Below are 15,876 nucleotides of genomic sequence, written 5' to 3' on the forward strand. Positions count from 1 at the left end.
CCTTGGGCAAGTTACCAAACCCACCTAGGACTCATATTTGTATTTGCAATATTTTATAATAAAAGTACCTATTATATGGGACTGTTGTGAACAGTGTCTGTTGCATAGTAAACAGACAAAACCTTAACTTCCATCTCTGTTTTTATTTATTCATTCATTATTGTTAATTGAGCTGCTATTGTGTGCAAAGCCATATATAACATACTACGTTTATAAAAATACAAACACTGCTTCTTAATTTTAAGTAGTTCATAGTATAGAAGGGAGACATTTATGGAAACAATTACAAAGCAATATAATCATATAATATGTATATATTAACAATATATAAAATGAGAATGTGAACATAGATTTCTTCATGGAGAAATACATGATATTCGTAAACTTTTGAAATTGAGTTAAAACTTTAAGAAGAGTGGGAGAAAGTTTTCTTTATGTTTTCAGAAAAAGTCCATGTTTGGTTCTGAGGCCATACACACACACACACACACACACACACACACACACACACACACACACACCCCCCTACTCTTCAGTAGGTAAAACTTTTATCATCGACATGTTTTCTTTCTTCAAATTTAAGTTGAACCAATAAAAAATAAGTATTGTATCACATATATTTTTTAGACATGAGTCGGAAAGTAGTGTGGTATAGATAGTGTAGTATAGACAGTGGTGAAAGGAAAGGAAGAAAAGTGAGAATAGTATTTGGCAGTGAAATGGAAAAGGCCTAGAAAGTAGTTTTTCAAGTTTTACTCCAGGCTTGCAACAGAAGAACCTAGGATGCTTGTTAAATGGATGCATCCAGCCACCAACCCAGAATCCCCAGAAATTTAATTTTAAAATGTATTTCAGTTTATGCTAAAGTGTGAGAAATATTGAATTAGAGAAAACAAAACATATACATTACTATTAATTATTAAAACCTAAAATGTATAGTATCTACATTTTTTTTTTTTTGAGACAGAGTATCACACTGTTGCCCAGGCTGCAGTGCAGTGGAGCAGTCTTGGCTCACTGCAACCTCCACCTCCAAGATTTAAGCGATTCTCCTGCCTCAGCCTCCCAAGGAGCTGGGATTACAGGTGCCTGCCACCACACCTGGCTGATTTTTTGTATTTTTAGTAGATTCAGGGTTTCACTGTGTTGGCCAGACTGGTCTTGAACTCCTGACCTTGTGATCCATCCGCCTCGGCCTCCCAAAGTGCTGGGATTACAGGCAGGCGCGAGCCACCACGCAAGGCCATATCTACAAATTTTTAAAACTAAATATATTGTAAGATACAAGAGTTAACTAAGCATTTTGTTGACCTATTAGCTTAATGCTTAGAAATAAGAGACTTAATATACAAGTAAAGATAGAACAAATAACCAGTCTTTCTCCTCACAAAATAAGAAATAAATATCTTCTTATTTAACATTTTCAAGTATTTGACTTACGTGGAAAACCAATATCCTTGATGTTTTGTTACCATAGTCCGCCTCAATCTTAACTCATACTTATGAACTAAAACACTGACCTCAGCTGACTGTCAAACTCTCCTCTAGGATAAGCTACAGGGAAAGAGAAATGATGAATTTTATATGTTTACCATTAACCTATTCATTTAAAATATCTAGATCTGAAAAATGAACTTAAATAAGTATATATTAATTCTCACAACTATCCTCATAAATAACAATCACATTGGCATCTATTACAAAGGAATCCATATACATTATTGGTTTGTTGCTGGCTTATTTGAGCTCAGCGCATTTCCAGGGATTAACAACCATCTGGGTCTAAACAGTGCCTGACTGAACTCTATGCCATCAATTCTGAATAGTCACACATTAAGCTCCAGGAAATGTCTTGTGTCTCATTCATTACAGCATAAGTATTTCAAAATCCTCGCATCTTCCAAGATTTTCTCCTATTTGTGGCAATTAAGCCCCAGTAGAGATGAAAAAGTAGTAAGCTACAGGTTTTAATTAGAATTAATTTGTAGTTTTCAGTGTTCTCTTTTTTTCATATTTTTTACTAGCATCTGGAAAAATCAACCCTTGAAATATTCAAACAACAAAGCATGATTATATTGTATTATTCCTCTTTTTCCGTTAGTGACATTGATATCTATCTTCTAGAATCCTTGCAGAGATTTATGAAGTTTGTGTAGTTGCAATTATCCTTAACCATATAAAACTAAAAGTTTTCAGAAAAAAAATTAAATGATTCAAATTACAGAAGCAAATGGCCTATCAATATGAAGAGTCCAAGCAGACAATAATGAACATGAGTATTCAATGGAATGTTCATGGTGTAGGATGTTGGACATCTTGGTGGATCGAGGCAGCTCCTTGATGATGGCAATGTAATTCAAATGGCCAATGATAATCAAAACACACACCTGAGAGCCTCCACAGTCATAAAATAGGGCTCTGCTCATATCACCTAGTACCAGAGGGCATATACTTACAATATTATCCAGTAAACGTGATGTATAATTACTCAAAAGAGTTTACATTTTATCTCTGAATAAAATGTCAAGAATTTTAGTAAATTGGCCAGGTGTGGTGGCTCATGCCTATAACCCTAGCACTCTGGGAGGCTGAGGCAGGTGGATCATTTGAGGTCAGGAGTTTGAGACCAGCCCGGCCAACATGGCGAAATCCCGTCTCTACTAAATATACGAAAAGTAGCTGGGTGTGATGGTGTGTGCCTGTGGTCCCAGCTACTTGGGAGGCTGAGTCAGGAGAATCGCTTGAACCTGAGAGGGGGAGGTTGCAGTGAGCTGAGATAGCACCACTGGACTCCAGCCTGGGTGATAGAATGAGACTCTGTCTCAAAACAAAACAAAACAACAACAAAAAAAGAATTTTAGTAAATTACTGAATTCATTGATACTTGGATTTTAATATATATTTGGTTTTATAGAACAGATATATGCATATATGAATTATGTATTTATCTATACATTTATTTTTACAGGTGAAGGTGATACCACACCTACAATAGTCAATTTAGACCGTAAGTAATATTTCACAATATAAAGTATATTCTGAGTCTCTCTCTGTGTGTCAGAAGTGTCATTATTTCTTTCAAAGAAAATTATCTATATTAGCTTCCATTATAAAAATAAATTAATCTATTTATTTTTACTTTTTAAAATACATTTTTCTATGCATAGGTGTAAAGGAGTTTCAAAGGCAACTGCATAGTGAATATAAAAATTCAATTCTCTTGCAAAAAACCTATAAGATGGTATATGTGATTTTGAAAAGAGTGTTTATATTTACTTTTAATTTGGGGCACAATGCGTATAATGGACCACCTTTATATATACCATGATTTAATAAAATTAGGATGCTGAAGTCAGGAAGAATGAAACCCGAAAGTTGGAAAGTTATTCAGTGCCTCTATTCTACTCTATTTGTAAACTTCTCTGCATGCCCTACAGTCAAGTGGGCACAAGATGACACAGTCTGAGATATTCAGTTAATCCTCAGTTTAAGAATCTGTTGGGGGCCACTTGTATTTTATTTTCACATATCTCTTGAGCTGAAGGAAGTTACTCAAGTGTTTTTGATTTAAAATACCACCTGCTGTGCTCCAGGCTCAGGAAGCAAATGGAAATCTATTCTAGACCATGGGCAGAAGTAGAGAGGATAAGGCGAGGAGCACAGAGGAGGGTCAGAAAAACATTTACTCCAATGAATTTTGTATTATGTCTTTGGACATAATGATTTGAATATAATAATTATATCATTTGGATATGATTTCAATAAATCAAATGTTGGTAAGACATAGTGAATAAATCTACAATCTAACTGTGCAAATTCAGAAGTAATATCCAAGTAAAGCTTGGTTTTGTTTTTTTCACTGAATCTATTGATTTCTACTGACCTTTAGAAATAACCATTATAAATAACTTTGGTTTATATTATCTTAAGGGTGGTGAGGGATTAGACCTGAGGAGCTTGGTCTTAGTGTATTGTGAGCAAAACCATTGTCACTCTCATGGCAATCCTGTCTGCTTTGAGTTGATTTGTTTTTCTGAGTTACTCAACTTCTTAGATGAAGATGGCAAGTGTTAAGTGCTTAATATAATGCTGCGGTCATATAAAACTACTCTTTCTCCAAACTGTTCTTTGGACACAATAAGAATAGTTACATTTGTCTAATTATCATTGCATTTAAGAAAACTAAGAGGCACTGATTATTTCAAATTCTTATTTTAAAATGGTATCTTTGGTCCTGTTTCAGATCCTGTAATATCTTGTGCCAAAACGAAACAATTGCGAGTTGTAAATGGGATTCCAACACGAACAAATGTAGGATGGATGGTTAGTTTGAGATACAGGTAATTATTAATAGATGCAAGTCACGCATATCCAGAATATGTACAAGAGTCCTATTCCCAGAAATATGGACACATATGGTCCTGAAGTCTGTACCCTCCACAGGGCACCTGGGTGAGGCAGTAAAAGAGGAGCCTGATCACATTCTGCTTGCCAGACTGTAAGCTCTGGACTATAATTTGTGCCTCCAGAGGTAGTGCCTTTTTAAATCTTCACAAAGGTCCCATTTGTGTTGGCATTGTCCCTGATTCTAAGAGACACTTTGGTTCTGATTAAGCAAAATACGGAGGACCTATTGAAGCCTTAATATTACCATAGTAGTTATGATACTTGTTATTAAATTTCCAATCTAGGATATTATGGGTTTATTTTCTAATATGTTTATGCATGATCATGTCAAAACATTTATATTTGTTTTTAATTTCTGACTTTTTCCTTGTCAATCAAATGAAAAATGGCAATTTTAAATTCTAGAGCATTTTATCATTACAAAAAGGCCAATAGTTAAATAGTCTTGATATTATAATAATCAGTGGGGATACAAAATTCTTGACATGTCTATTTCTCAATGCTCTTAAGAATCAATGACATGTTCTACATAAAATCACTTTGCAAATCATATTGTTAGAGAAAATTATGCTTAATAATTATGTCATAAGAATTAAATACTGAAAATATGTTAAAATCTGATTTTACAACTTTCATATACTACATATATTATTCTGTATGTTAATTGGAATGCTAAAATATTTATGTCTTTGGCTATCTCTATCAGAACTTCACGCAACACACCCCAAGATACATCTGAATTTGAACCATATTGTCTCTTGTTTTCTAGATACCTCACGTTTCTTCCTTTAAGCCTTTATGCTGTTGTTCCCACAACACATTGTGGCTTTCTTCCTCCATGTTTTATGCCTGAAAATTCTTTCTCCTTCAAATTTCAGCCTAAATATCCCCTCTTTTAGAATACCCTCCTGTTCCCTCACCGCTAGCCTCCTAGAGTAGAGAAAAAGAAGGTATATCTGTTACTATTATTAAATCACAGTGACATTAGAATAGAGACAACTTGAAACAGAAGTCCTTTTATGAATAAACCAATTATTGGAAAGCAAGAGTTTATATAATTTGATATATGTGACTTTAGATGACCACAATGTTGTCGGAGATGGCCTAAAGTTCTTTTTTAGTATACCCTTTTCTCAAGGAATGGCTCATCAGATTTTATAAATACTTATGCCAATAATTGTAGTATAGCTGTCCTAGGTGTGTAGTACTAAACAAGAATTGTGAAACTAACCAGAATATTAAAGCTGAGTGTGCAGTATGAGGATTTAGTAAAGACTTTAGAATTCTGTTGGAGTGTTTAATTTTCTTAATTATAGAAAATCTTTCAAGAGGCTGGGTTTGGTGGCTCACACCTGTAATCCCAGCAGTTTGGGAGGCTGAGGCAGGTGTCTCACTTGAGGTCAGGAGTTCAAGAGCAGCCTGGCCAACATGGTATAACCCCATCTCTACTAAAATTACAAAAATTAGCCAGGCATGGTGGCACATGCCTGTAATCCCAGCTACTGAGCGACACTCTGTCTCAAAAAAAAAAAAAAAAAGAAGAAGAAGAAAGGAAGGAAGGAGAAATCTTTCAATAATCCACATTTGAGTTAATTGGTGATTCTTTGCTTCTCTTATAACCCCAGAGGATAAAAGAAGACATATATTAATAATTCTAAGTTATTTTTTCCAGTAAGAGAATTCACAAGGATACTGCTTTGGTCATCTCCGTTGTTGGAGAAGCAGGTGAAGCTATTTTTCCATCAGATTAGAGTACTGTAAATTTTTAGTTTTCTTCCTTTTTAAATCCAAGTTCTTAGCAACAACAGCTGCTTAGTTATTCTTCCAAAACTCATACTGAGAAGGATAGAAATTAAAAGTCAATATATTTTCTTATCCTCCTGTGTGGTAAAGGCCATAAATAACTGTAGTCTCAGTCTGGGAAACTTCTAGTATTACCCTCTGAAGCACTGAACATCTGTACTCTTTGGAAATGTAAATTATGAAAAGTTGTGCTTTTTCCATGTCTCTGCCAAAAAAAATGGATTTACAGATTTTGGATATCATCAAAAAAATGTACTAGTACTCATCATACTCTACAAATATTTTACAATTTCCTAAACGATTTGCCTTGCAAAATTGTTTTACTTTAGAGATGAAATATTATATTCCTGATCTTATACTGGAAAAAGTAATTTATTCAGATTCAGTTACATTTTAAGTGAATATATCAAAACTACATAATGGTAGTAGAAGAAGGAAGTAGTGCACAAATAAAATTACTACCACTAGATGGTTTTCAGGGTTCAAATAAGAACTCAACTTTGCATTTTTAATAAGCAAACACTGAATTTAAAATAGATTCACATTTTAAAAAAATTATAATTATCCTATATTTGTAGCACATACGTTCCTCACAAGGATAGATGTACCTACACACGAATGTGTGTGTTCGGGATGGCTATTGATGTGTAATAACTTTAGACTATACAAAAGTAAAATTGATTTCATAAATTTGTAGTCACATTATGAAAAAAAAGCTAATGCTACAATCACCAAATATCACCCTTCAGATAAAAGAACTTCTCATTTTATTCCAGTTGGGTTAATTTCTATATTTTCCTCTGCAGTGCATTTATTTTTAACAAATGGAGCCACGGGCTTTGCATTAATTGGCAGTCACTCTTTCTACACAGATGTTACTTGTTTCTCTTTCCTCTTTTTCACAGAAATAAACATATCTGCGGAGGATCATTGATAAAGGAAAGTTGGGTTCTTACTGCACGACAGTGTTTCCCTTCTCGGTAAAGTGTTTTTAAAACTAGTGTTATTTTGAGCCTTTAAAATGTATATGTCTTCCACTTTGCTCTTAAGGTTATAATATGTATTCATTTTATAGAGATTCACAAATGGGGTGAACAAATTATTTTGTTTTTAGAATTTGGCTTACAAAACTTACTTTGACTTCACTGATATTTACAAGACACTACTTCAGTTCACCTCTTTTCACAATTAGTGTTACCCTCAGTTGGGGAAAATTTTGCTAGAATTATGTAAATGTTTTATATCCCAGCTTTCTACTTGTACCCTGTATTTCTAGATATAATTCTTTTTTTTTTCCTAAATTATCAATCGGCTTTTTTCAATCCTCACTACTTCTTTCACCTGTAGAGTCAGCCTTAGGATCATCCTAGGCATAATTTTCAATGAAAATTAGCCTAAGGAAAAGATAAAGAGGCAGCATTTGTAAACTTCCTTCCTGCTTCTCAGCAAAGTCACTTTGATTTTGTTTGTAGAAAACTTCAACCTGTTACCAAACCAAATATATACACAGCTGACATAAACAAAGCAAAATTCACAGAAAAAAATTATAATTCATGTAACGTGCTTTACCTGAGCATTTTTCACAAGTGACTTACTCTAGCAAGCATAAGCAAGTTTCTAAAATAGTCATTTAGAATCTCAGCAATTTAAAGCCTCTTTCTGCTTATGTATGTTTGTAGTATTCAGAATCTCCCATAACAAATGTGTTGTTCTTTATTATACTATGAATCAAATTTTAAATTTAGGTTATGTGCCTTAATAGTCTAAAATAACAATAGATAGGAATAATACTACAGAATTTGGAATTACTATCTTTTACATTTAAATTTTTTTCCTTCAAAACAGAGACTTGAAAGATTATGAAGCTTGGCTTGGAATTCATGATGTCCACGGAAGAGGAGATGAGAAATGCAAACAGGTTCTCAATGTTTCCCAGCTGGTATACGGCCCTGAAGGATCAGATCTGGTTTTAATGAAGCTTGCCAGGTTAGTTACTTTAGAAGAATTTGTATTTTTCACCTGGACAAGAATTGTTGGAGCACTTTCTTCAGCTGTGTGGCAGTTCTTTCTCTGTCATACAGATGCATTATAAACATGTTACATGCTATATATATACGTATGTACATGTGCGTATGGGTCTCTGTGTGTATATAGAGAGAGGTATTTGCAAAACTGTAAAAAATGAATAACTAATATTGGGCCAACAGTCTGATCAGTCTGTTTTAAAACGGAAACTTAGCAGTTATTTGATAACTTTCAAATGTAAAATAATTCTTTTAAAAAATGGCATTGACCATTTATTCTTAAATATTGGCAAATACATGACTCATTTTTTTACTACCTATTCCAAATGTCATCATTACATTTGGACATTCCCACTTTTTTTTTTTTAAGAAACAGGACTTCATTCTCTGTGAATGCCATATTAAACATGAACACTACATTTAATATGTTAATTTTGTGTTGAATCCAGTTGAGACTACTTACCATTGTATTTTGTGTTTCAGGCCTGCTGTCCTGGATGATTTTGTTAGTACGATTGATTTACCTAATTATGGATGCACAATTCCTGAAAAGACCAGTTGTAGTGTTTATGGCTGGGGCTACACTGGATGTAAGCTAGTTTTCAAAAGATGAGGCCATATTTATTTTATTTTAAAAAGAACACATTTGTCTTTTTTCTTACTTTTTTCACCTTATTGTATGTTTTTTGCATCAATCTAGTGATCAACTATGATGGTCTGTTACGAGTGGCACATCTCTATATAATGGGAAATGAGAAATGCAGCCAGCATCATCGAGGGAAGGTGACTCTGAATGAGTCTGAAATATGTGCTGGGGCTGAAAAGATTGGATCAGGACCATGTGAGGTAAAAAGGAAGTTCTTTAATAAGGAGTATGTGATTAATAGCTTAGTGTTTCATGTTTATTTTTTTCTGTTTATTTTTCTCAAATCAAAAATATTGTATACCAACCTATTTTAGGAAAGAGGAATTGGGAAAATTAACTCTGTAATATTCTGCATTTCTTTTAACTAAGCAGTGAGATAATCAATGTTTTATTAGCAGCAAACTATGATGACATTTGTCACTCAAAAAATAGTAAGTGTGCAGAGCCGAAACTCCAAGGGAAAGCTATTCAAATGAGAAGTATCCAAATCAGTTAGATCAATAGTTTGCATTTTTCTAATGTTTTTCTAAATTTATCTCATCTTCCCAAATTATCTTGAAGTGAACTCCACTAATTATATCATTCAGAGATGCCTGGCTTTAAACTTTTAAGTCTCTTTTTGGGTAAGCTGGTCTCTCTTTTGCTCTCTCGCTCCGTGTATGTGTTTAAACAGATTCTATTTTAAAAAGCCTAAAGGTCAAAGTTTGTGACTTTACGAGCTTGGACATTTCATTTGTTAGGCAACTGTTATTTTGGCTTGGCAATGTTCCTACCCCTATTTTACATAGACAAGCTGTTAAACTGTTAGTTTAGTTATATTTTGAATGTGAGAGACATGTTCTCCAAGCTTCAGGGCTGTGGGATTGTGGAATGCTGTGTGTGGCAAAGGATGAAATGAGTTCAATGATAGTGAAATGTCCTTTGATATGTAGGAAAATGCATGCTGTAAGTATGGAACATAAATATGTATTGAAATGCAAGTGTTATACACCTTGCTCTGAGATTTTATTTCTGAAAAGAAGAGAAAATGTTTACTGTTTACTAAGTGAGTTTTTAGAACTGCTTAAAAATGATATGGTTAGAAACAGATTATATGTTTATAACCAGTTTCAAATTTGTTGCCTTTCTAGTAAATCATGAACAATGAAACCATTGTTCATTATAACAAGGGAACATTTACTAGGAGAAAGAAATGACTATACTTTAAAAAGAAAAAGCAATAAGCATCTGGGAAACACAGAAGTTTCTAACTAGACCCAACCTTACAGATCATCTAATTATTGTCATTAGTAAAACCAATTTGACAACTGCTTTTGAAGAATAGCCTTTAATTTGGATTATCACCTATATATTTTTCACTTCCCTCTTCAGCTTGAATTATTCATATCTGTATACTATATGTTTTTAACTTTATTGATAAGACTTGACCTCAAGTAGATTCCGCCACTTCTCAAAAATGTATTTATCCTCCAGAATGTTTTTAAAAATATATATGTCACTGACATTTAAATCAAGGTAATTTAGCCACTGAAATAAATTTGAAGGAGATATCTCCCAAATGTTTGTATAATAGCAGTAACATCATATTTAGTGAAAGTCTCCAGAGTGAATTACTTTGAGGAGTTTGTGTCAGTGATCACTAGTACATTTGTTTAAAAATCAGTTTTCTTTCCTCAACTGACACAGTTTATGTAGTCTCTTGGAATAAACTATATTTCTTTACTGTTTGATATTCTACTTTACCCCTAACTTGGTTTTCCCCATCATAGAATGCCAATGGCTCTCTTCTTTCCATTTGAATCACATAAGTTAATTTTGCAGTGGTTTCCCCCATCGCTGTTGAGGGAAAATTAAGGTAGTTCCAAACACTCTTCTGCATATAAGGATACCAAAAGCCAGCCACTGCTTTCTTAGGAGGCTACATGGTTCATGAAAGTGGTGCAGCACAGTGGTAGTTGTTATATATAACACTATGTGCATTGTTTATTTATATTTACTTATATATTTTTTATATAATTATATTTATATGAATAAATAAAACCATAAATGAATATATGTATGTATATATACACAACACAAATAAAGCTATCTGTTCATCTTTCATCTATCGCTATCTGATGATGCAACAGACTTACCATATAAGAAATGCCATGAAATCACAGGACACGCTACAGAAAGGAGGGTATAAAATATAACTATAACTATATTAACTGCTAATACCAGCAGTAAGTGGAGGAATATTCCTTGCCTAGAAAAGCAATTTCAACTAACAGAATTATTTTGTTGACAACAAGTTTTTTATTTAACTTGTTAAGATCATCTAGGTCAGGATTGGGAGAGGCAAAAAAAAAAAAGCTTTAGAAATAAGAGAAAATGTAATGCAGTTTAATTGTTAAAACTATATGATTACAAGTTATTTTGTTTTTTACTTGTATTTTTCTACATGTTCCAAATTTTCTGTATTGAACATAAGAAGATCAAAATAAATATCAAATCTACCTTATTAAATAGGTACAAATGGTTATATGTTAGTCTGCATCCAACAAAGGCAAAGCACACTTAAAAGGATGGTTGACTATTTTGGAAAAGGCAAGTCATTTTTAGGAGAATATTACACATAATAGAACACTTTAAACTTTGTACTTATCTCAGTCTTGGCTAATTCAGTAGAAAGTCAACAAATGGTCTAGTACACTAATTTTTATATCTTCGTATTTCAGTTGCAGTTATTCTCTTTTTCTGTATATATCTCTGAGATGCAAATCTATGTATGATTATGTTAATGAACTTTTTTTTAATTCCTAATAATACTTTGTTTTTGTATGTCTTACTCCTAGGGGGATTATGGTGGCCCACTTGTTTGTGAGCAACATAAAATGAGAATGGTTCTTGGTGTCATTGTTCCTGGTCGTGGATGTGCCATTCCAAATCGTCCTGGTATTTTTGTCCGAGTAGCGTATTATGCAAAATGGATTCACAAAATTATTTTAACATATAAGGTACCACAGTCATAGCTGAAATAAGAGTGTCTGAAGCACCCACCAATACAACTGTCTTTTACATGAAGATTTCAGAGAATGTGGAATTTAAAATGTCACTTACAACAATCCTAAGACAACTACTGGAGAGTCATGTTTGTTGAAATTCTCATTAATGTTTATGGGTGTTTTCTGTTGTTTTGTTTGTCAGTGTTATTTTGTCAATGTTGAAGTGAATTAAGGTACATGCAAGTGTAATAACATATCTCCTGAAGATACTTGAATGGATTAAAAAAACACACAGGTATAATTGCTGGATGATAAAGATTTCATGGGAAAAAAATCAATTAATCTGTCTAAGCTGCTTTCTGATGTTGGTTTCTTAATAATGAGTAAACCACAAATTAAATGTTATTTTAACCTCACCAAAACAATTTACACCTTGTGTCCCTAAATTGTAGCCCTATATTAAATTATATTACATTTCCTATGCTATATGTTATAGTTCATTCATTTCTCTTCACCATGTATCCTGCAATACTGGTACACAAACACACTTTTTACAAAACCACATACCCATGTACACATGCCTAGGTACACATGTGCATGCACTACAGTTTAAATTATGGTGTACCTAATGTAACCCCTAAATATTTTAGAAGTATGTACCTATAGTTTTACCTCAAAAAAACAGAAATCTCTAAAGACAAGTAGAAATATTAAAAAATGATGCAAGATCAAAATGACTAGCTAATTCTCCATACATAATCTGCAGATGATCTTCTTTGGTTGGCATTTCAGGTGTGGCCATCACCCAGGGTTAAATAACACCTAATCTAGGTGTTTATATGTATTCATTATCCTAGTTATTTCATGTAGTTTCTAATTCTTAAAGGAAAGAGGGCAATAGTTCTATTTGTGTAATTTGTTTCCTCCAAACTTAAGGCCACTTATTTACACAAGGTATTTGTAGATCTATTTTCCTAAAGCATTTCTTAAGTGCTCAGATTAGTATCTAATTGAAGAAGTTTAAAAGTGTTTTGGTCATTAAAAATGTATTTAAATAGGTTAAATCTAAGACTTGCTGCTGTGATTGGCTTATAGCTCACTGCCTTTAAATTTTAAAAAATTTAAGAGGAAAATTTCCATGTCTCCAAAGTTTTATAAATACCGTTCATCAAGTCATGCATTAAAGTATATATTGGAGAAAAAAATAAAAATACTTTTGTCAACCTGGAAGATTTTAGCCTAATAAAGCTTTTTTGAAGTAAAAGACAACTTGTAAAAGGAAAGAAACTAGTTTGTCTCAACTCTGTATTCGTTTATTTTTTTTGAAGTAGAGTGGAATCTGTTGAATCAGATATTTTATCAAGATATGTTTATTTTTTCTTATTTCATTTTACAAAGTTCACTCCTAATGCCATATGTAACAGACATTTAAATTTTATGTTCTGTATAACAGCCAAATTATCATATTTATCATTGTATTTGTCATGCTTAGCTAAAGATCATGTATTTGTTGAGAAATAGAATAACAAAAAGTAATAGGATAGGCTTTGAATTTTTGCAGAAATCTTCCTGTACAAAACATCTTTAAAAATAATTTTTTGAATGGTGTGAATCCAGTATTCCCATTTCTCTGACTTAGTTTTCTTGAGTGATTTTTATTAAGGCCAAATCCCCAAATGATTCCTTACCAGCTCTTTAGAATACTGTTCAATCTGGACTAAAATGGTTTTAAGTTTATGGAGAGCTTAGTCCACAGAATATAGGGCGGCAAGTCCAGAAATGCTTATACAATTTTTTTTTCATAATAAGATATGTGCTGGCATCAAAAAACTTAAAGTGGAAGCAAAAAGACATCCAACTAGTTGCTAGTCTCTATCATATTATCTGATTGTGTTTCTCTTTTCCTTATATAATACACCATTTTAATAAGAACTCCTAGAAATTTCAAGAGCATATTGCCAAAATATAAAGTATATTTCATAGTTTCTTCTGGCTGAACCAGTGAAATTTTATTGTTGCATATTAATGATATTTGTAAAACTTTTATAAAAATTGTCATAATTTTAAATACTCACATTTTGAAAATACTTCTTTTATGACTCTTCCTCTATATTTCCTGGAAATACAGATAAAGATTAGCTAGATACAAGATACAGCTAAGTATTTAGACATTTTGAGCCTAGTATTTTTCATTTTATTAAAGGCTAAAAACAATACCACCAATAAATCATCAAACAAACTGTACAAAGTAATTCTCTCTTTGGGAGGCTCCTTTCGTGATAGAGGGACATGGGTGGAATTGACAATGAAAGTTAGATGAATGAGGTCCATGTTATTTTAGGTGGTAGAACAGGGTAGAGTCATGTCATTATTTGCTGGTGGAAGACACTATTTACCAGGTGTTCTTTGCTGAATAAATTATTAAACGTTTTTAAAAATCCAACAATCCACTTTATTTTGTGTCATTGACAAAAGGATCTTTTAAATCAGAAGGTTTCAATGCGATTTTTGGTTTGGCTGTTTGAATAATGGTTATGTACTGTTATAATTGTAGACATTTTCTCATGTCTACCAGGAATTGAAGTGTAAAACTAAAGTATTTTTCATAATGCCTCTGCCGTGCAGAAGGAATGATAATCCTTTTGTATACTTCTTTAATTGTATTGTAAAATGTGTAATGACTTTTACCTATATGCTGTGGGCAGGTCCTCAGTAAAATCTATTGAGTCAATTTCTAGTATTAACAGGCTTTTGCTTGCTATCTAAGTGTTTCAAATTATGGGAAGTGTGAGACACTGGAAGGCAAGTAAATTAACAATAATGGCATGTGATAGCAAAATTGTATTTCACTTATTCCTGTGAATATTTCTTGTTGGTACCAATGGTACTGTACAAAGTGAATGTTATAGCCACAACATTCTCTTGAAAAGAACACTGTCAAGAAGTGGGAAATTGCTGTCAGGCATTTCATTGTTTTTTTTAAACTTTTTTTAAAGAAATACTGGTTTTGCAATATAGAGATCAAGAGGTAAAGAATTTTAATAAGCTCTTATACTAAAAAGCCTTAAATTGATTTATTGAGATTCAAAAAATACTATTATAATTAATTACATCCCATATATATAGGCAAATTCATTTAAAAAATAAAACTAATTTTGGTAAAAGTACATGGCCTTTGTTTTTAAAATACATAATTTTAAAATAAATCACTTGTCATGATAAAGTCCAAAAAGAAGTTATCTCGACATTCAACTAAGGTTGGAGCTAAGAATTTACTAATACAAAAAAAGTTAAAATTTTTTGGACCATATATATCTTGACAGTGTAATTTTTAAGTAGGTTCATTTCCATTTGCACAGAAAGTTTCTGTCTTTAGGAAACTGAAAATGAAATACTGTGGATGCTATGACTGTTTGTCTTGTATGTAAATAGGAAATTAATAAGCTGCCTATTGAGTGGTATAGCTGTATGCTTACCCAAAAAAGAGAACACTGTGGTTATGACTTGTATTATAAACTTTCTGTAGTTAATAAAGTTGTTATTTTTATAACCATGATTATATTATTATTATTAATAAAATATTTTATCAAAACGCTTATTTTCTCTGTTATAATTATTTACATGTACATATTTATACCTGTCTTAGGGCTTAAATGCAGAAAATAGCAACAACGTTGACTTCACTGACAAAAATTACATACACGTTCTTGCAAAAACTGTAATAAAACTTGTTTATAGAACTAAGACAAAATTATTATTTTATTCCAACTAATATCCACAGCAATATAGATGGTCTTCAGTAAACCGTTAATCTCTATGCACTTTAGTTTCTCCCACTGTAAAATGTAACTATTTGTTTATTCTTCATATTTGCTAGAATGGTGCTGTGTTGTTATTTGCCAATATATACAAAATATTCCCATGAATTGTCACCTAATTTCCTTTCTCATGCCACTGTATAATACAAAAGTGATTTTAAATTATTTAATCAATCAGTTTGCGTATCTCT

The 15,876-nt window shown here is 32.4% G+C and overlaps 1 protein-coding gene across 2 annotated transcripts in view; it reads left to right on the top strand.

Annotated features, from left to right (window-relative positions):
• The window catches only part of HGF (hepatocyte growth factor), a 73,441-nt gene extending 57,982 nt beyond the window's left edge, over positions 1 to 15,459 (top strand). For both annotated transcript variants that reach the window (XM_054496232.2, XM_054496233.2), the window contains 7 exons: positions 2,969 to 3,007; positions 4,244 to 4,340; positions 7,116 to 7,190; positions 8,056 to 8,196; positions 8,718 to 8,824; positions 8,935 to 9,080; positions 11,718 to 15,459. In XM_054496232.2, the coding sequence (XP_054352207.1) occupies positions 2,969 to 3,007; positions 4,244 to 4,340; positions 7,116 to 7,190; positions 8,056 to 8,196; positions 8,718 to 8,824; positions 8,935 to 9,080; positions 11,718 to 11,894 (782 nt within the window). In that variant the 3' untranslated portion in view covers positions 11,895 to 15,459. The remainder of the gene's footprint in view (positions 1 to 2,968; positions 3,008 to 4,243; positions 4,341 to 7,115; positions 7,191 to 8,055; positions 8,197 to 8,717; positions 8,825 to 8,934; positions 9,081 to 11,717) is intronic.
• The last annotated feature ends 417 nt before the right edge of the window (positions 15,460 to 15,876 follow it).

The sequence above is a fragment of the Pongo pygmaeus genome, chromosome 6, assembly GCF_028885625.2.
Source record: "Pongo pygmaeus isolate AG05252 chromosome 6, NHGRI_mPonPyg2-v2.0_pri, whole genome shotgun sequence".
Taxonomy (NCBI): Eukaryota; Metazoa; Chordata; class Mammalia; order Primates; family Hominidae; genus Pongo; species Pongo pygmaeus.